Source organism: Aotus nancymaae, unplaced genomic scaffold, assembly GCF_030222135.1.
Source record: "Aotus nancymaae isolate 86718 unplaced genomic scaffold, 86718_ANA_hifiasm-v0.15.2.pri h1tg000007l, whole genome shotgun sequence".
In the NCBI taxonomy this organism is placed as follows: domain Eukaryota; kingdom Metazoa; phylum Chordata; class Mammalia; order Primates; family Aotidae; genus Aotus; species Aotus nancymaae.
Window position 1 is genome coordinate 38,749,851 of NW_026988418.1, and position 20,316 is coordinate 38,770,166.

At 37.0% G+C, this 20,316-nt stretch overlaps 1 protein-coding gene across 1 annotated transcript in view; it reads left to right on the forward strand.

Annotated features, from left to right (window-relative positions):
• The window catches only part of MSH4 (mutS homolog 4), a 99,948-nt gene that overhangs the window by 44,103 nt on the left and 35,529 nt on the right, over positions 1-20,316 (forward strand). The window contains exons 9-11 of the mRNA XM_012442550.2: positions 9,427-9,501; positions 18,390-18,454; positions 19,563-19,732. Of these exons, the coding sequence (XP_012297973.2) occupies positions 9,427-9,501; positions 18,390-18,454; positions 19,563-19,732 (310 nt within the window). The remainder of the gene's footprint in view (positions 1-9,426; positions 9,502-18,389; positions 18,455-19,562; positions 19,733-20,316) is intronic.

Genomic DNA, 20,316 nt, shown 5'->3' on the forward strand with positions numbered 1-20,316 from the left:
GCCTTGGAAAGTCAATGCTGCAGTGAGCTGTGTTTGCACCACTGCACTCCAACCTGGGTGATATAGTGAGGCCTTGTCTCAAAAAAAAAATTTTTTTTTTTAGATAGTTAAGGAGTTGGCCTATTTTCATTGATCAAATATTAAGGAGTTATATATAATTTTCAAAAGATGTAGACTGTAATAACGTTTGCCTAATAACTAACTAACTAAAATATGTTAGAGCTAAAGAGTATAGATTCTTCTTAAAAGTGACCATTATGTGAAGTTTGATTAGTCTTCAAATATTATTATTATTATTATTATTATTATTACTGAGATGGAGTTTTGGTTTGTCGTCAAGGCTGGAGTGCAGTGGTGTGACTTTGGCTCACTGCAATACCTGCCTCCCAGGTTCAAGCGATTCTTTTGCCTCAGCCTCCCAAGTAGCTGGGATTATAGGCATGTACCACCATGCCTGGCTAATTTTTGTATTATAGTAGAGATAGGGTTTCACCATGTTGGCCAGGCTGGTCTCAAACTCCTAACCTCAAGTGATCCACCTATAATCCCAGCCCTCATAAAATAAGTTTGGAAGTATCCCTTTCTCTTTAATTTTCTGGTAGAGTTTACATAGACTGATATTATTTCTTCCTTACATATTCGGTAGAATTCACAAATGAAGCCATTAGAGCCTGGAATATTTTTTGGTAGCAAGGTTTTTAACCATGCCCTGCTAACTTCTGTATTTTTAGTGGAGTCAGGGTTTTGCCGCATTGGCCAGGCTGATCTTGAACTCCTGACCTCAAGTGATCCACCTGTGTTGGCCTCCCAAAGTGTTGGGATTATAGGTATGAACCATTTTTTGATCAGAGACTAGGATTGCAACCCCTGCCTTTCTTTTTTTTTTGCTCTCTGTTTGCTTGGTAAATCTTCCTCCATCCCTTTATTTTGAGTCTGTGTGTGTCCTTGCATGTAAGATGGGTCTCCTGAATACAGCACACCGATGGGTCTTGATTTCATCTAATTTGCCAGTCTGTGTTTTTGATTGGGGCATTTAGCCCATTTACATTTAAGGTTAATATTGTTAGGCCGGGCGCAGTGGCTCACGCCTGTAATCCTAGCATTTGGGAGACTGAGTTGGGTGGATCACCTGAGGTCAGGAGTTCAAGATGAGCCTGGCCATCATGGTGAAACCCCATCTTTAAAAAAAAATAAAAAATAAAAAATAAGGTTAATATTGTTATGTGTAAATTTGATCCTGCCATTTTGATAGTAGCTGGTTGTTTTGCCTGTTAGTTGATGCAGTGCCTTCATAGTGTCAATGGTCTTTACAATTTGATATGTTTTTGCAGTGGCTGGTACTGATTTTTCCTTTCCATGTTTAGTGCTTCCTTCAGAAGCTTTTGTAAGGCAGGCCTGATAGTGACAAAATCTCTCAGCAGTTGCTTGTCTATAAAGGATTTTATTTCTCCTTCACTTATGAAGTTTAGTTTGGCTGGATATGAAATTCTGGGTTGAAAATTCTTTTCTTTAAAAATGTTGAATATTGGCCCCTACTCTCTTCTGGCTTGTAAGGTTTCTGCCAAGAGATCCACTGTGAGTCTGATGGGCTTCCTTTTGTGAGTAACCCAATCTCTCTGGCTGCCATTAGCATTTTTTCCTTCATTTCAACCCTGGTGAATCTGATGATTATGTGTCTTGGGGTTGCTCTCCTTGAGGAGTATCTTTGTGGTGTTCTCTGTATTTCCAGAATTTGAATGTTGGTCTGCCTTGCTAGGTTGGGGAAGTTCTCCTAGATGACATCCCGAAGAGTGTTTTCCAACTTGGTTTCATTCTCCCCATCACTTTCAGGTACACTGATATCAAATGTAGATTTGGTCTTTCCCATAATCCCATATTTCTTGGAGGCTTTGTTCATTTATTTTCACTCTTTTTTCTCTAATCTGGTCTTCTCACTTTATTTCATTGAGTTGATCTTCAATCTCTGATATCCTTTCTTCCACTTGATCAATTTGGCTATTGAAACTTATGTATGCTTCACGAAGTTCTTGTGCTATGTTTTTCAGCTCCATCAGATCGTTTATGTTCTTCTCTACCCTGGTTATTCTAGTTAACATTTCATCTAACCTTTTTTCAACATTCCTAGCTATTGTGCATTGGGACAAAAATGCTTTATTCTCTGAGCTAAAGAACATGCTCCTTTAGCTCAGATAAGTTTGTTATTACCTACCTTTTGAAGCCTACTTCTGTCAATTTGTCAAACTCATTCTTCATCCAGTTTTGTTCCCTTGCTGGTGAGGAGTTGTGATCCTTTGGAGGAGAAGAGGCATTCTTGTTTTTGGAATTTTTGGCCTTTTTGCACTGGTTTCTTCCCGTCTTCATGGATTTATCTACCTTTGGTCTTTGAAGTTGGCGACCTTTGGATGGGATCTCTGAGTGGATGTCCTTTCTGTTGATGTTGAAACTGTTTCTTTCTGTTTGTTAGTTTTCCTTCTAACAGTCAGGCTTCTCTGCTGCAGGTCTGCTGAAGTTTGCTGGAGGTCCACTACAGACCCTGCTTGCCTGGGAATCACCAGCAAAACAGCAAATATTGCTGCCTGCTCCTTCCTCTGGTAGCTTCATCCCAGAACGGTACTCACCAGATGCCAGCCAGAACTGGGAGGGGTCTCCCAGTCAGGATACATGGGGGTCAGGGAGCCACTTGAGAAAGCAGTGTGTGCCTTATCAGAGCTCAAATGCTGTGCTAGGAAATCCTCTGCTCTCTTCAGAGCTGCCAGGCAGGGACATTTAAGTCTGCTGAAGCTGTACCCACAACCATCCCTTTTCCCAAGTGCTCTGTCCCAGGTAGGTGGTGGCTTTAATTATAAGTCCCTGATGGGCTGCTGCCTTTTTTTAGAGATGCCATGCCCAGCAAAAGAGGGATTCTAGTTACATGGTCTGCCTGCAGAGACCATGCTGAGCTACCGTGGGCTCTGCCCAGTCACTGTGTAAACTTCCGGGTGACTTTGTTTATGCATGTAATGTTAAAATCACCTACTAGAGCTCAGCAATGGTGGAAGCCCCTCCTCTCACTGAGCTTGAATGTCCCAGGTTGAGCTCAGACTGCTGTGTTGGCTATGAGAATTTCAAGCCAGTGGATCTTAGCTTGCTGGTCTTTACGGGGGTGGGACCCATTGAGCCAGATCATTTGACTCCCTGGCCTCAACCCCCTTTCTCAGGGGAGTGAACAATTGTGTCTTTCTGGCGTTCCAGGTGCCACTGGTGTGTGATTAAAAAAAAAACTGCTGTGGCTAACTCAGTGTCTTCCCAGCACAGTGTTGCTGGAAACCCAAGACCCTGGTGTGTAGGCACTGGGGGGAATCTCCTGGTCTGCAGTGCCAGGAAGAGTCCCTAATGGTTTCCTTTGGCTAGGAGAGAGAGTTCTCGGGCCCCTTGTGCTTCCCCGGGTGAGGCTTCCTTGCTTTGGCTTGCCCTCCTTGGGCTGCACCCACTGTCTAACAAGTCCCTGTGAGGTGAACCAGGTACCTCGGTTGAAAATGTGGAGATCACCCGCCTTCTACATCACTCTCACTTGGGAGCTGCGTGCCAGAGCTGTTCCTATTCAGCCATCTTGCCAGCAATTCCCTGCTTGCCTTCTATACTGTTTGACTATCAAATTTTAGAAAAGTCTTCTGGTCTAGGTTTAAGGTAATTCGGTAAGCTAAGAATTTGGAATCTATTTTTCTGTTTAGAAAAAAAAAAATCTATAATTAGCTCCATAACGTTTTTGTCACTGTTACTTCCCATCCTTTAAACTAAGGCAGTCAATTACAAAATCTACATCCATTACAAAATCTTTTTTTTAAAAAAAAAAAGACAGCAGGATGGACTTTATTGAGACTACAACAGTAAGGGAGAGAGATGTCAGCGAAGGCTGAGCTCAACTCTGAGCCATGCAGAGGTGTCTGGGCGTTTTTTTTTTTGAGACGGAATCTCACTCTGTCGTCCAGGCTGGAGTGCCATGGAGCAATCTCTGCTCACTGCAAACTCTGCCTCCCAGATTCAAGCAATTCTCCTGCCTCAGCCTCCTGAGTAGCTAAGATTACACCCAGCTAATTTTTGTATTTTTAGTAGAGACAGAGTTTCACCATGTTGGTTAGGCTGGTCTTGACCCCTGACCTCAGATGATCCTCCCACATCAATTACAAAATCTACAAAAGTTAAACTATAAGGCAAACTTTAGTTTTGGGAGAATCAGTCATAATTATAAATCTTTTCCTCACCATTGTATTTCTGTCCTTTGCGGAGCCTTTTTGTTAGACTTTACACGTCAGATGTTACTAAGGTTTCCCTTAGTAAACTTTAGGGAAACTTAAGCAATATATTTAACTTTACACATGATTCATGGCTTTCATTATTTCTTACCATGTGTCTCAGTTATCTTTTTTTAAAACATATGAAAATATTGTTTAAAAGGCTCTTTTCTCATTTAATGTAAGCACAAATCTCTTAATTAAATACAATATTTACTAAGTTCAGACTTGTGTTGGTTAAACTGAATGATTTGCTAAAACTTGTGAATGAACTAAATGCTCTCAGAAAATTTTCAGTAAGAAATTGTTTGCTTAAGATGAGTTCTTATTCTATCTTTTTAAGAATATTGACTTCTAGAAAATGCATGTTTCTGATCATAAGTGTTTACAGCAAATACTGCATGTTCTCACTCATAAGTGGGAGTTGAACAATGAGAACACGTGGACACAGGGAGGGGAACATGACACACCAGGGCCTGTGGCATGGGGGAGGGGCAAAGAGAGGTATAACATTAGGAGAAATACCTAATGTAGATGACAGGTTGATGAGTGCATCATATCACCATGGCACGTGTATACCTATGTAACAAACCTGCACATTCTGCACACGTACCCTACAACTTAAAGTATAATTTTTAAAAAAGCAAAAAAAACACAAAAAAGACAGTGCATGTTTCTGATCATAAGTGTTCATTAAGAATAAAGCTTAAATTTCTTATTTTAATTAACACAATTTCTATACAGTATCTACAACCATAGCACTTAATGTACTGCATGTATTACATTAAGAATATTTGTGTTTTTCACTGAAAACCCCTAAAATACTTTCTTTAACATTTGAAAAATGTATATTAAACATACTTTTCTAATTTTTTCATGAGTTTTTTGCATCATTTTGAATAACTTTTTTCCAAATGATTTCAGACTGCCATATAGAGTATCTGAAGTATATGACTCCTTCTTTCATTTTATTCTGTGATTCATTTTAGTTAAGTATCGTAATAAGTGCTAGAAATACCATAAGAAGTACAGCTCTGATCCAGAGGAATTTATACTCCAATGTTATATTTGGGTAAAAATAAAATAAGCAATTATAGCATAGTATTATCTAGAACTGTAAGGGATCTGAGATTCTACCCTAGTTGCAGACTAACTAGTTAGCCTGCCACAGTTTCATAGATGCTGACACAAGGCACAAGATACCTAGGTCAAAGAGAAATACAAACTTGTTATCACTTCATTAAAACAAAATAGTGACTTTTTTGTTTGTTTTTACTTCCTCCTCTACTTTTCTTCTGTTTCTCTGTAAAGCAATATTTTTTGGAAGGATTATATGTAATTGCTGTATCTAATTATGCTCCTTTTCTCTCCAAACTCACTCCATTCATATCTTCACCACTCCACTGGAAGGATTATCTGTAATTGGTGTATCTAATTATGCTCCTTTTCTCAAGGCCACCGATATCCATATTGCTAAATCTAGTGGTTAATGGGAGTGCTCATCATGCTTGACCTAGCAGCAAAATTTGACACAGATGAACACACTCATTTCCCATTTTCTTCTTTTTTCTTCCATAAGAGTACTCTTTTCTTTCTACCTTTCTGTTTATTATCATTTTTAGCCTTTTCTTAAAGTAATAAGAAAGAACATACAATCCAGAAATCTGTACAAAATAAAAAGGTAGTGCTCACTGATTTATCACAAAGTGAACATTCATGTAACAACCACTCACGTAAAGAAATATTTATCACCAATACCTCAAAAATTCCCCTTCTCCTCCTTCCCATCCATTATTTTCCACCTGTCTCTAAAAAGAAGCCAATTTTAGTAATCATTTCCTTTTCTTTATAATTTAGTTTGACCTGACCTTTTAAAAACTTTATATATAAAGGAATTACTCAATGCATATGTTTTATGCCTGACTTCATCAAGTCAACATTATATTTGTGAGATTTAACCATGTTGCTGCATGTATATTTAGCTCATTTGTTTCATTGCAATATAACATTCCACTGTATATAAATATACAATTATTTATCTATTTCATTATTGCTGGACTTTTGAGTTGCTGACAGTTTTTGCAGTCAGAAATAATGCTGCTAAACGATCTTGTACCCATCTCTTTATGTAATTGTACATATGTTTTTATTGGGTATATAGTTAGGAGTGGGATTTCTGGGTCATGGGGTAATGGATATATTCAACTTTGGTAGATAATGCCAAAATTTTTTTCACAATGATTTATCAATTTATCCTCCCATCATCAATGTATGAGAACTCCCATTTGTCTTCCCCAAACCTGATATTGCTAGTTTTAAAATTTTAGCTATAGCATTCTGATAAACAGTGGTTTTAATTTGCATTTTCTTATTAATGAGGTTGAACATCCTTTCATATATATATTGACCATTTCAATATCTTCTTTTATGAAAGCCTTGTTCAGAATTCTTACTCATTTTTCCATTGGGTTTATCTGCTTTTGTGATTTGTAGAGATTCTTTTCACATATTAGATGTAAGCCCTTTTTTGGTTATGTGTGTTGCAAATATTTCCTCCCACTTTGTAGTTTACTTTTGCACTGAGTATTGTGGGATAGATGCTGTTGGTGTGCTACCCACGTTGTCTTGGTATTCACTTTTGTGCAGGAAGACTTCTTGCTTGAAGCAGCTGAGACTCTTTCTGAAGACTTTCTCTGGCCATAAGAGAGGCTGGAGAGTATTAGGGAATTGATACCCTGGCAGCAGCTCTTAACCAATACTGAATAAGAGTTGATGAATAAATACCCCATTTTCCTTACCTTTGGTGATAGCTTCTGAAACTTACTCTATGCCATCGCTCAGATTAGAACATAGATGAAGACATCTGAGAGATGAGACAATTTGGTAACTTGATCATTAATGTCTCCTGTATTGATATCCTTTTCTCCTCTGTCTTACTTCCTCACTGCCTTGCCTGTTTTTGCTGGAGTTACTTTTTTAAATAAATTATTTGCTCTCAAATTCTAGTTTCTCACAGTTGGCTTTTGGAAAACCTATCTTGAGTTAGTAATATCTTTTGATGAATAGAAATTCTTAATTCCAACGGATCTAGTTTATCAGTTTTTTCCTTCATAGTTAGTGTTTGCCAGACTGTAAGGGAGATGTAAACAACTTTAGCTGTTAGTTTCACTATGTGATTAATGGATGCCAAATCATCAATTACAAAATCTGCAAAAGTTATTTAGGACACTTAAGGCCATGAAGATATTTTTCTTTATTAATTCCAGATATTTTATTGTTTTACCTTTTATATTTAGATCTACAATCCATCTGGAATTAATTTTTGTGTGTAGGGTGAGGGAAGGGCAATGTTTCTTTTTTTTTCCCATATAGATTCATAATTCTACTGGTACCGTTTATGGAAAAGACACTACTTTCCCCACTGTTCTGCAGTTAACCTTTGTCATAAATGAAGTGCCCATATATATGTTTGGGTCAGTTTCTAGACTCTTTATTCTGTTCCATTGGACTCTCTGTTCTTATGTCAATACCATAATTTCTTAATTACTATAATTTTATTAGAAGTTGACATTCATTACAGTTAGTCTTTCCATCTTGTTCTTCTTCAGTGGTGTGTTAGCTATTTTTGTAATTATCCCCTCGCCCTTTTTTGAGACAGGGTTTCACTTTGTCACCCAGGCTGGAGTGCAGTGATGTGATAATGGCTTACTGCAGGCTCAACCTCCTGGGGTCAAGCGATCCTCCCACCTCAGCCTCAGAGTAGCTGGACCACAGGCATGTGCCACCACACCCAGCTAATTTCTTAAATTCTTTTTGTAAAGGCAGGGTTTTGCCATGTTACCCTGGCTGGTCTCAAACTCTTGGACTCAAGTGATCTTTCCACCTAGGCCTCTGAGTAGCTGGACCACAGGCATGTGCCACCACACCCAGCTAATTTCTTAAATTATTTTTATAGAGGCAGGTTTTGCTCTGTTGCCCAGGCTGGTCTCAAACTTCTGGACTCAAGTGATCTTCCTACCTTAGACTCCCAAAATGCTAGGATTACAGATATGACCCATTGCACCCAGCATGAATTATTCTCCTTTAGTGATAGTGATGATAGTTGTTTTCTGTTTAGTGAATTTTATTTATTTTTAATCTTCCAGTTAGTTTCAGAGATCCATTGTAAGAGAACATGACATATCCCATTTTGGGGCTAACAACATTTATTATGGTATTTTTTCTAAATTGATGTGTATGGTCACAGAACAGTCCAGGTATTGTGCAGAGGGGCTATAGACCGGGGTACCTCAAAAAGAAACATCTGGCTGGGCAAGGTGGCTCATGCCTGTAATCCTAGAACTTTGAGAGGCCGAGGTGGGTGGATCACCTGAAGTCAAAAGTTTGAGACCAGCCTGGCCAACATGGTGAAACCTCATTTCTATAAAAAAAAGAAAAAAAAGAAAAAAGAAAAGGAAAAAAAGAAATATTTTCATATTAAGTACATTATGTTATAATTGTAGTATCCTAAAACTCCACTTCATCTTTCAGTATTGGTAAATTAGTCCAGGTATAGGAACATTCCTCATTTCTCCAGGTTTGGTACCATTCCTCAACTCTAGAATGCAATTTAATTTATATAAAGTTTATTAATAAAATTTGGAATGTTGATGTTGCTTTATTTTGAAAAACCATAATTAAGACTAGTAGAGTTATGAAAATAGTTTTACTTGCACAAACAGGAACCAATGAGGGAAATCCATGTTGTTTTGTAACTATCTGGGAGGTTTGGATTCAACCTCTTAAAATATCATCTATGTACAAATACTCGTTGTGCCTTTTTCTGTTAACGTTAGTCTTTTGGTGCTGCTCAGGATGGAACTGCATCTTCTTTTGCTTTTCAGTTTAAATTGAACCCAAGAGATTGAAATATAAATGAAAATTGGATACAATGAGATAAATTCTTCTCATTTTCAGACTTTTGGGAAACTAATATACTAGGTTTATTATGGTGGGTCAATAATTTTTTTTATCTTTCTTTAGGCTTGCCTGTGGCTAGGCTGATACATATATAAATATATGGAATATGCAAAGAGTAAGAATGTTCAAGAGGAAAACCCATTATTGTATTAAAGATTTACGTTGTCCATCCAAATTTGGGTTTTTATCTTAACAGGTCAATGCTGCTGAATCAAAGATAACAAATTTAATATACTTAAAACATACCTTGGAACTTGTGGACCCTTTAAAGGTAATTTATATGTGTGTGTATCGTACAAAACATGTCCAGCATTATTTTTTAACATTTTGTTGAGAAAAAATTTCAAACTCAGGGAAAGTTGCAAGAATAACATGGTGAATTCCCCATATATTTTCTCTGTGTACATACTTTACACACACATACATATTATTAGCCTTATTATGCTTATTGAACCATTTGAGAATAAATTGCAGTACCTACTGATGGAATATTATTCTAAAATCAAAGGGTTAAAGTTTGATGAGGATTGGGTTATTTACCCATTCTCATATCAAATATGCAATATCATTTTATAATATGTATCCCATACTCAATTTTTTAAAATTATCCTAATAATGTTCTTTATAGCATTTATTTCCTGATATAGAGTCCAGTCAGGATCATACATTATATTTAATGTCACTTTTTAAAAACTCCTTTGAAGTGGAAAAGTTTCTCAGCCTTTTGTTCATGATACTGACATTTTGAAGCATAAGGTCAATTTTTGAAATAGAAATTCCTCAATGTTTGTGATTGCTTTCTCCTGATTAATTTCATCTATGCATATTTGGCATTAATACTCTATGATGTATCCTTTTTAGTACATCACATCAGGAGGCACATAATTCCATTTCCTCATACTTGGTGATTTTAACTTTGATCAGTTTCTTCACCATAAATTCAGATTTTCTTTTGTAGTTCATAAGTTACTAATCTATGGAGAGTTATTTTGAGAATATATAAATAACCCGATACTCATCAAACTTGCACCCATTGATTTTAAAATTAATTGATGACTCTTATCTGAAGTAATTATTACTCTGATGGTTACAAGATGATTATCTCTAACTTTTAAATACTACACTGTGTAAAACTTATTAAAGTGATAAAGGAACTGTTTTTGAAAAAGAAATAAATAATGAAAAATATGAAATCGTTTTGTTATAGAGATTATTCTAATAAATATTAACATGTTTTGGCTGTGTCCCTACCCAAATCTCACCTTAAATTGTAAGAATCCCCACATGTCAAGGTGGGGGGGGACCTGGTGGAGATAATTGAATCATGGGAGTGGTTTCCCCCATACTGTGCTTTTGGTAGTGAATAAGTCTCACAAGATCTGATGGTTTTATAAAGCAGAGTTTTCTTGCACATGTTATTCTTGCCTGGTGCCATTTAAAATATAACTTTGCTCCTCATTTGCCTTCTGCCATGATTGTGAGGCCTCCCCAGCCATGTGAAACTATGAGTTAATTAAGCATTTTTCCTTTATAAATTACCCAGTCTCAGGTATGTCTTTATTAACAGCTGAGAATAGTGTGATACAGTAAATTTTACCAGTAGGGTGGGATGCTACCATAAAGGTACCTGAAAATATGGAATTGACTTTGGAACTGGGTAACAGGAAGGGGTTGGAACAGTTTGGAGGGCTTAGAAGACAGGAAGATGTGGGAAAGTTTGAAACTTCCTAGAGACGTGTTGAATGTCTTTGATCAAATGCTAATAGTGATATGGACAATAAGATCCAGGCTGAGGTGGTCTCAGATGGAGATGAGGAACTTTTGGGAACTGAAATAAAGGTCACTCTTGCTATGTAAAGAGACTGTCAGTCAGCATGTTACCCCTGGCTGGAGGTCTGTGAAACTTTGAACTTGAAAGAGATGATTTAGGGCACCTGGGGGAAGAAATTTCTAAGAAGTGAAGCATTCAAGAGGAAGTGCAACATAAAATTTTGGAAAATTTGTAGTCTGAGGATGCAATAGAAAAGAAAGACCTATTTGCCGGAGAGAAATTCAAGCTGGCTGCAGAAATTTGCATAAGTAACAAGGAGGCAAATGTTAATCACTAAGACAATGGGGAGAATGTCTCCAGGCCATGTCAGAGACCTTTGTGGCAGCCCCTTCCATCACAGGCCCAGAGGCATAGGAGGAAAAAATGGTTTTCTGGGCCCCCTTGCTGTGTGCAGCCTAGGGACTTGGTGCTCTGTATCCCAGCTGCTCCAGCTATGGCTAAAAGTGGCCAAGGTACAGCTTGGGCTATGGTTTCAGAGGGTGTAAGCCCCAAACCTTGGCATCCTGCATATGGCATTGAGCCTGCAAGTACACAGAAGTCAAGAATTGAGGTTTGGGAGCCTCCACCTAGATTTCAAAGGATGTATGGAAATGCTTGGATGTCCAGGTAGAAGTTTGCTTCAGGGCTGGGATTCTCATGGAGAACCTCTGTTAGGACAGTGTGGAAGGAAAATGTGGGGCACAAGCCCTCACACAGAGTCCTCACCAGGGCATTGCCTAGTGGAGCTGTGAGAAGAGGGCCACCGTTCTTCCTACTCCAGAATGGTAGAGCCATCAACAGCTTGCACTGTGCACCTGAAAAAGCCACAGACATTCAATGCCAGCCTTAAAAGCAGCTGTGGGGTGCGGGGGGCTGTACTCTGTAAAGGCATAGGGGCGGAGCTGCCCAAGGCTGTGAGAGCCCACTTCTTGCATCAGTGTGACTTGTATGTACGTGATCTCCTTCTACATGGAGTCAAAGGTGATCATTTTGGAGCTTTAAGATTTGACTGTCCTGCTGGATTTTGGACTTGCATGGGGCCTGTAGCTCCTTCATTTTGGCCAATTTCTCCCATTTGGAATGGGTGTATTTACCCAATGCCTGTACCCCAGTTGTATTGTAAGTAACTAACTTTCTTTTCACTTTTACAGGCTCACAGGCAGAAGTGACTTGCCTTGTATCAGTTGAGACTTTGAGCAGTAGACTTTTGAGTTAATGCTGAAAGGAGTTAAGACTTTGGGAGACTGTTGGGAAGGAATGATTGGTTTTGAAATGTGAGGACATGAGATTTGGCAGGGGCCAGGGGAAGAATGATATGGTTTGGCTGTGTCCCCACCCAAATTTTGCCTTGAGTTGTAATAATCCCCACATGTCAAGGGCAGTACCAGGCGGAGATAATTGAATCATAGGGGCAGTTTCCCTCATACTTTTCTCCTGGTAGTGAGTAAGTCTCTTAAGAGCTGTTGGTTTTATAAAGGGGAGTTCCCCTGCACATGTTCTTTCTGCCTGCTGCCATGTAAGACATGACTTTGCTCCTCATTAACCTTCTGCCGTGACTGTGAGGCCTCCCCAGCCATGTGGAATTGTGAGTCAATTAAACCTTTTTCCTTTATAAATTACCCAGTCTCAGGTATGTCTTTCTTAGAAGCATGAGAACAGACTAATACAAATATATATATAAAGTAATGTGGCAAAAGACTTCAAAAATGTTATTACCTTACTTGTAATGAAAGAGGTGGAATAAATCACCAGGAAAATATTGAGAGATTTTATGGAACACAAATTTTAAACTTTGGTATGTCAAAAGCAAGTAAAAGGCAAAGATAGGAAAAATTTATAAAAAATGACAGTGTATTAGTCTGTTTTTGTACTGCTAAAAAGAACTACCCAAGACTGGGCAATTTATAAAGGAAAGATTTAATTGACTCACAATTCAGTATGGCTGGGGAGGACTCAGGAAATGTATAGTCATGGCAGAAAGAGAAGGGGAAACAAGGCACCTTTATTAAAAGGCAGCAGGAAGGAGAAGGAGTGCAGGAGGAACTACCACATACTTAAAAAACAATCAGATCTCATGAGAACTCACTCACCATCATGAGAACAGCATGGGGGAAACTGCCCCCATGACTCAATTACCTCCACCTGGTCTCTCCCTGGACAAGTGGGGATCATGGGAATTATAGGGATTATAATTCATGATGACTTTTGGGTGGGGAGACAAAGCCTAACCATATCAGACAGACAAAATACTAATTTCTATCATCACAAAACTCATGTAATTTCATAGGAAAATATTGAAATCCAAATGGAAATATGGAAAATGACCCAAGGAAGGAAATCAAGGTGATTAATAAATGTTACCAAAAATGTTAACCTCATTATTAATGGAAGCAATACAAATTAAAACCATAGTTTTATATCTGTCAAAGAAGCAGACATTTTTGTTTATCTTAGTGGATGTAACTCGTTTCTTGTTAGAGATCTATGAGACAGACAACTTATTAAACAGCTGGTAGGAATATAAATTTCACATACTTTACAGGAAATTGTACTGGAAATGTTTGTAGCATATATCTTTTGATCCTGTAATACTACTTCTAGAGATTTGTCTGAAAGAACTTTTCAGAAATGTTAGCCAATATTTATGCTCAACAATGGTCACTACAGTATTATTTATTTATATCAGTGAGAAATTATAAGTAGAGTAGAACTTCAATAATTAGAGGAAGAGACTATTTGCTTTCCACAGAGTAGAATATTATTAATTATTAAACATTTTTGCCTTGAAATTTTTTTCATATGTATTATATAGTATAAGTTAAGCATCCCTAACCCAAAAGTTGAAAATTTTAAATGCTCTAGATTCTGAAACTTTTTGACTACCAATCTGATGTCACAAGTGGAAAATTTTACATCTTGACCTTATGCGATGGATTGCAATCAAAATGCAGGTATTCAGCACAGTCTATTCAGCATCCTCAAGGGAAAAAAGACCCTCTCAGCTCCTTTCAGCTATAATATATCATTTCTGTGCACTCCCAGATGCTTATATGCAAATATGCCCACAAAGGGTAATAAAATGACACAGGGTCGGTTGTGCCAATGGCAGGTTTCCATGATGCCTCACATAGGACCAAGATGGATGTGCATTACTGTTTTTTGCTTATTATCTGCTTGGTCTAGTGGTTAGGATAACAAAAACAAAACAAAGAAAATGTCAAAAAGGCCTGCAGATGCCCCTATGAGTAACAGTGTTAAGAAAAAGAAGAATCACTTATGTTTATATATAACACAGAAAATCAAGCTATTGGAGAAACTGGACAATGTTTTAAGTGTAAAGGTCTTAAAGAAGCGTATGCTTCTTGTGATGACTGCCAGATATGACCTAAAGAAACAAATGGATAAACTATTGGAGTTCTATGCTGAAAGTGATGAATAGAAGCTAATGAAAAATAGAAAAACACTGCATGACATTTAAAAAAAAGGGAAAGAAAGAATGGATCCATCTGCCTCACAGTGAACACATGCCACTTAATGATATACTGATCATGAAACAAATGAAGATTTATCACAATGAAATGAAAATTGAAGGGACCTGTCAATATTCAACAGGCTGATTGCAGAAATTTAAGAAGAAAATGGCATTAAATTTTTAAAGATTTATGGTGATTGAGCATCTGCTGATCATGAAGCATTAGAGACATTCATTGATGAGTTTGCCAAGGTCATTGCTGATGAAAATCTGATGCCAGAACAAGTAGATAATGCTGATTAAACATCATTGTTTTGGCATTATTGCCTCAGAAAGACACTGACTACAGCTGATGAGGCAGCCCCTGTGGGAATTCAGGATGCCAAGGACAGAAAATAACAATGCTGGACTGTGCTAGTGCAGCAGGCACACATAAGTGTAAACTTGCTATGTTAGGTAAAAGCTTGTGTCCTCACTGTTTTCAAGGAGTGAATGAATTTCTTACCAGTTTATTATGCTAACAAAGAGGTCTGAATCACCAGGGATATTTTTTTTCCAATTGGTCTCACAAATATTTTATACCAGTGGCTCATGCTCACTGCAGAGAATCTGGATTGGATGATGATTTAAATATTTTGTTATTCCTTGAGAACTCTTCTGTTAATCCTCCAGCTGCAGTTTTTGTAAAAAATAATATTTATTCCATATGCTTTCCCCCAAATGTGACTTCATTAATTAAGCCATGTGACTGTGATGAGAGTATCTTTAGATCAATGAATAGTAAATATAAACTTTTTAAATTTTTTTATTTTAGTTTTGAGAGTACATGAGCAAGTTTGTTATGCAGGTATACTTGTGTCGTGGGAGTTTGTTGTACAGATTATTTCACCACTCAGGTACTAAGCCTAGTGCCCAACAGTTGCTTTTTCTGCTCCTCTTCCTCTTCCCACACCCATACTTCACCCTCAAGTAAGCTCCATTGTCTGTTGATCCTATCTTTGTGTCCATTAGTTCTCATCATTTAGCTCCCACTTTTAAGTCAGAACATGTGGTATTTGATTTTCTGTTCCTGCATTAATTTGCTAAGGATAATGACCTCCAGCTTCATCCATGTCCCTGCAAAAGGCATGATCTTGTGCCCAGACTCGAGTACAGTGGCACAATCATGGCACTCTGTACCCTTGAAATCTTAGGCTCAAGTAATCCTCCCACCTCAGTTTTCTGAGTAACTGGGAGTACAGGCATATGCCACTATGCCCAGCTAATTTATAAACAAGTTTTTGTGGACAGGGGTCTTGCTATTTTGCCCAGGCTGGTCTTGAACTCCTGGCCTCAAGCAATCCACCTGCTTCATCCTCTTGAGTCACTGGGATTACAGGTGTGAATCACCACACATGACAATGGAAAGTTTTCAAAGGGAGTTTAGTGTGAAGAATGCCATATATGCTGTTGCCAGTGCTTGGAACATAGTTACTAAAGACATGGTTGTGTATGCCTGGCACAACCTCTGGCCTGTGATGCTATTCAATGATGATGATAAAACAAGGTGGTGACTTGGTAGGATTCCATATGTCAAGTGAGAAAAAAATTATGTCTGACCTCCTAAAATATGCAAAATATATACTTTCAGAGTCTGTCAGTAAGCTGGAAGAAGTGAATGTTGAAGTATGTATGTATGTATGTATGTATGTATGTATGTATGTATGTATTTTTTTTTTTTTGAGATGGGGTCTCACTCTGTCATCCAGGCTGGAGTGCAGTAGTATAATCTCGGCTCACTGCAACCTCTGCATCCTAGGCTCAAGCCATCCTCCTACCTCAGCCTCCCGAGTAGCTAGGACCACAGGCATGTACCACCATGTCCAGCTAAGTTTTTGTATTTTTGTTAGAGACAGGGTTTCACCATGTTGGCCAGGCTGGTCTCAAACTCCCGAGCTCAAGCGCTTTGCCCACCTTGGCCTCCCAAACTGGTGGGATTACAGGCATGAGCCACTGTGCCCGGCCAATTGACATTTTTAACATCAATAATGAGGCCCCAGCTATTCATTCATCAATGGATGATGAAATAGAAAAAAATGGTTCTGGGTTAAGGTGATCATGGCAATAATGATGATGAAGATGATGTAACACTGCAGAAAAAGCGCCTGTAGACATGGTGAAAATGTGTGATGGGCTTATTGAAGATCTAGAGTTTTATTAAGCACAATAAAATTCCTATCTTTACCATATAAGAATGGAGAAGCACATATTCATAACAGAACAAGAAATCATGTCAGTTATAAAATCAAAGAGAAATTTCTATGACAAAAACCATTATTAATGAGTCAGATGACTCTGGAGGAAACATTTTTAAAAGCTGTCCAGCAAAATGCCTCTGTATCCTTAGAATACCCACTTCCTGGTCCCTTAACTGTTTCTGATGTTCCATTTCACCTAGAAAAATACAGTACAGTTTACGGTAACCTCTTAATCAAAACATAGCATCATAGGTAGATACTGAAAATTGTTAGTTGTTGCTGTCATTTAAGAGCTGATGCAGGTATTCCAGGGGTGCTACCGTGCTGTTACCTTGAGCACATTTTTTCACTGGATTAATGGTATGTCATTTTTTTTACTGTTAAGTACTTATGGGTAAATAAGTGTTAAAAAATGATTGCTTATTGGTAGCATACAAATTCAGAGTTAGGAATGATAGTATGCCAAACAATCACATTGTCCACATAAGTGACTGAAATAGTGACACCTTTGCTTTCTGATGATTCAATGTACACAGACCATTTTTTTTGAGACAGTTTTACTCTTGTTGCCCAGGCGGTAGTGCAAGGTGTGATATCCGCTCACTGCAACCTCCCCCATCCACCCACTGCAGGTTCAAGCTATTCTTCTGCCTCAGCCTCCCCAGTAGCTGGGATTACAGGCTTTTATGCACAAAATTATTTAAAATGTTCTATAAAATTACCGCAGTCTATGGTATAAGGTGTATATGAAACATAAATGAATTTCATGTTTAGACTCAGGTTTAATCTCCGAGATATCTCATTATGTACATATGCAAATATTCAAAAATATGGAAAAAAATCCAGAATCTGAAGCACTTCTGATCCCAAGCATTTCAGATAATAAATACTCAACCTGGATTAAGTCAGAGGCTTGGGAAGGAGCACACAATTATATAAAATTATTTATTTCAGATACTGACAGGAAACATACTGTATTTAGAATGTTTATCTTTAGAATGATAGTAGATTTAATTTTTTTCTTTATGTTTTGGTAAATTTTTAGTTTTTGTCTGTGTGTATTATTTGCTATTCATAAGCAAAAGAATGTTATTACCATTGCTTCATATCAAACTAAAAAAGTAGGTAGTGGTTGGGCTAAACGTGCTTTCTTCTCTTCTTTTCTGTTTATTTAGTTAATGACCCCTCATAGTTTTCATTAAGCAAAACAAAATTCCTATTTTTACTATTTAAGAATGGAGAAATTGCTCTATTTATGAATATACAGAGCGCCTTTTTGGTTTAATGTATATCTAACCTAAATTTTGGAATTATATGTAGTGTACTCTAAATGTACAACAGTAGTTGTTTAAGTACCTATGTCTACAAGTCGTCAGATGTTAATAATTAGTAGGGAGGCAAGAAAAATAAAAGTTCTAATAAGCAGTGGATGGCACTTATTAGTCATATACTCTTTATCTGAAAAAAGAGAAAGATACTATCTGTCCTCAGCTACATGGCTAAAATATATCTCATGAGTATATAAATGAGGAAATGAAGAAAGCACTTGGTAAACTATAAAGTATTAAACAAATGTAAAATGATAATGTTTGAATGATGTAATTGATTATCCTTAACTTTTTTATTTTATTCTTTAATAGATTGCTATGAAGAACTGTAACACACCTTTATTAAGAGCTTACTATGGTTCCTTGGAAGACAAGAGGTCTTTGTCACTCAACTGTTAATAGAAACTAAGATTATTCTCTTCTTTCTGATCATAACTGATTTTAAAGACTCTAGTTGTATGAACAAATAACAGAATCTTTAACTTAGTCATCAAAATTCTAATTGCACATTTTACTTTAAAAGTACAATAAATAGGGTAACAACACGTTGATTATTTGTGTTACTGGACAATTAGAATAGCATGAAAACTTGAAGTCCATGCACAATTTTAATATTTCTTTTTAAAACCATTCTCCATGGAAAGACTTGCAAATAATAAAAATATATTTCTTTATTTTGCTAAATCATGGCAGATCTAATATAACAAAAATAGTAGATATAAATATTAAATACAATCTAAACAATTTAATTTTAATAATGTTAAATTATTAGCAGTGGTTGTGGACTGAAGAACTACTGGTTCTTTAGTAGTTTCTTGATTTATGATACTTAAGAACTATTTTTCTATTAATTGAAGATTTATACCCTGTGTGAGGCCACACATTGAAGTTAATAATAAAACTGGCTTAATTGCAAATAAAATATAGAATGGAATGAAGGAAAAGTTGAGGAAAATATGTGTTACCAGATTTCTGGTTTGCATAATCATTTCACTTTGTCACTGATAATTGTGAGGTTCCTGTTATGCTGTTTACATATGTGTTTAGTGTCCCTTGCCTCTACTGAAGGCAGGGATCATATGTTATTCTTCTCTCAATCTCTTCACCTAGCATAGTGCTTGATACATGGTGTAAGTTAATGTTATTGAGTGAATCAGCATGAAGCCAGAATTTTTATAACAGTTCTTTAGAGATATGTTTTATACCCACAGGCACATCAGTATATATAATTTGGAAGATCTCTTAGCAGATGTAGAATTGTTCTTGGGGTCCTAATGCTGTTTTAGACTAGTCCTGTCTGATGAAATAGTTTAAAATTGAAATAATCAGAGCTCTAACTTAAGTAAATTTAAATATTTATTGCTTAATTAGCTATTTCAAAATACATTTCAACAAAAATTTGCTACCTACTGTGATTCAAATTATAAATTAAAATAACTCTTTGACTTATTGCCTATAATATTTTTCTTCTTGACTTAATATTAGATTTGGAATCATACTTGAAAAGATTAAAACAGTAATTAATGATGATGCAAGATACATGAAAGGATGCCTGAACATGAGGACTCAGAAGTGCTATGCAGTGAGGTCTAACATAAATGAATTTCTTGACATAGCAAGAAGAACATATACAGAGATTGTAGATGACATAGCAGGTAATTTATTTATTTGATAATGCTTTTTATTTTTGTAGGGATGAAACAGACTTTTTAGGACATACTGTTCTTCTTTGCTGCTAACTAGCCATACATATTTTTAATTTATTTTTTGTTACCAAAACATAAGGTTAGCATGTATTGCCATTTAAGGAAACAACATATGTAGCAGCCTTCATACTGAACTCCTTTTGAAAAACTTCCATTGCCAGGTGCATTAGCTCATGCCTGTAATCCCAGCACTTTGGGAGGCCAAGGAGGGCTGATAGCTTGAACGCAGAAGTTTGAAACTAGCCTTGGCAACACAGCTAGTCTTTTGTAGAGACAAAACTTTGTCTCTACAAAAAAATGAAAAAATTTGCCATGCATGGTGATGTATGCCTGTAGTCCCAGCTACTCAGGAGGCTGAGGTAGGAGGATCACTTGAGCCCAGGAGGTCGAGGCTGCAATGAGTTGTGATTGTGCTGCTGTACTCTACCTGGGCAACAGAGTGAGACCCTGCCTCAAAAAAAAAAACAAAAAAACATTAGAGTTTGAAGGAGTAACAAGACCTCCTATTTAAGTATAAAATAACAATAATTTAA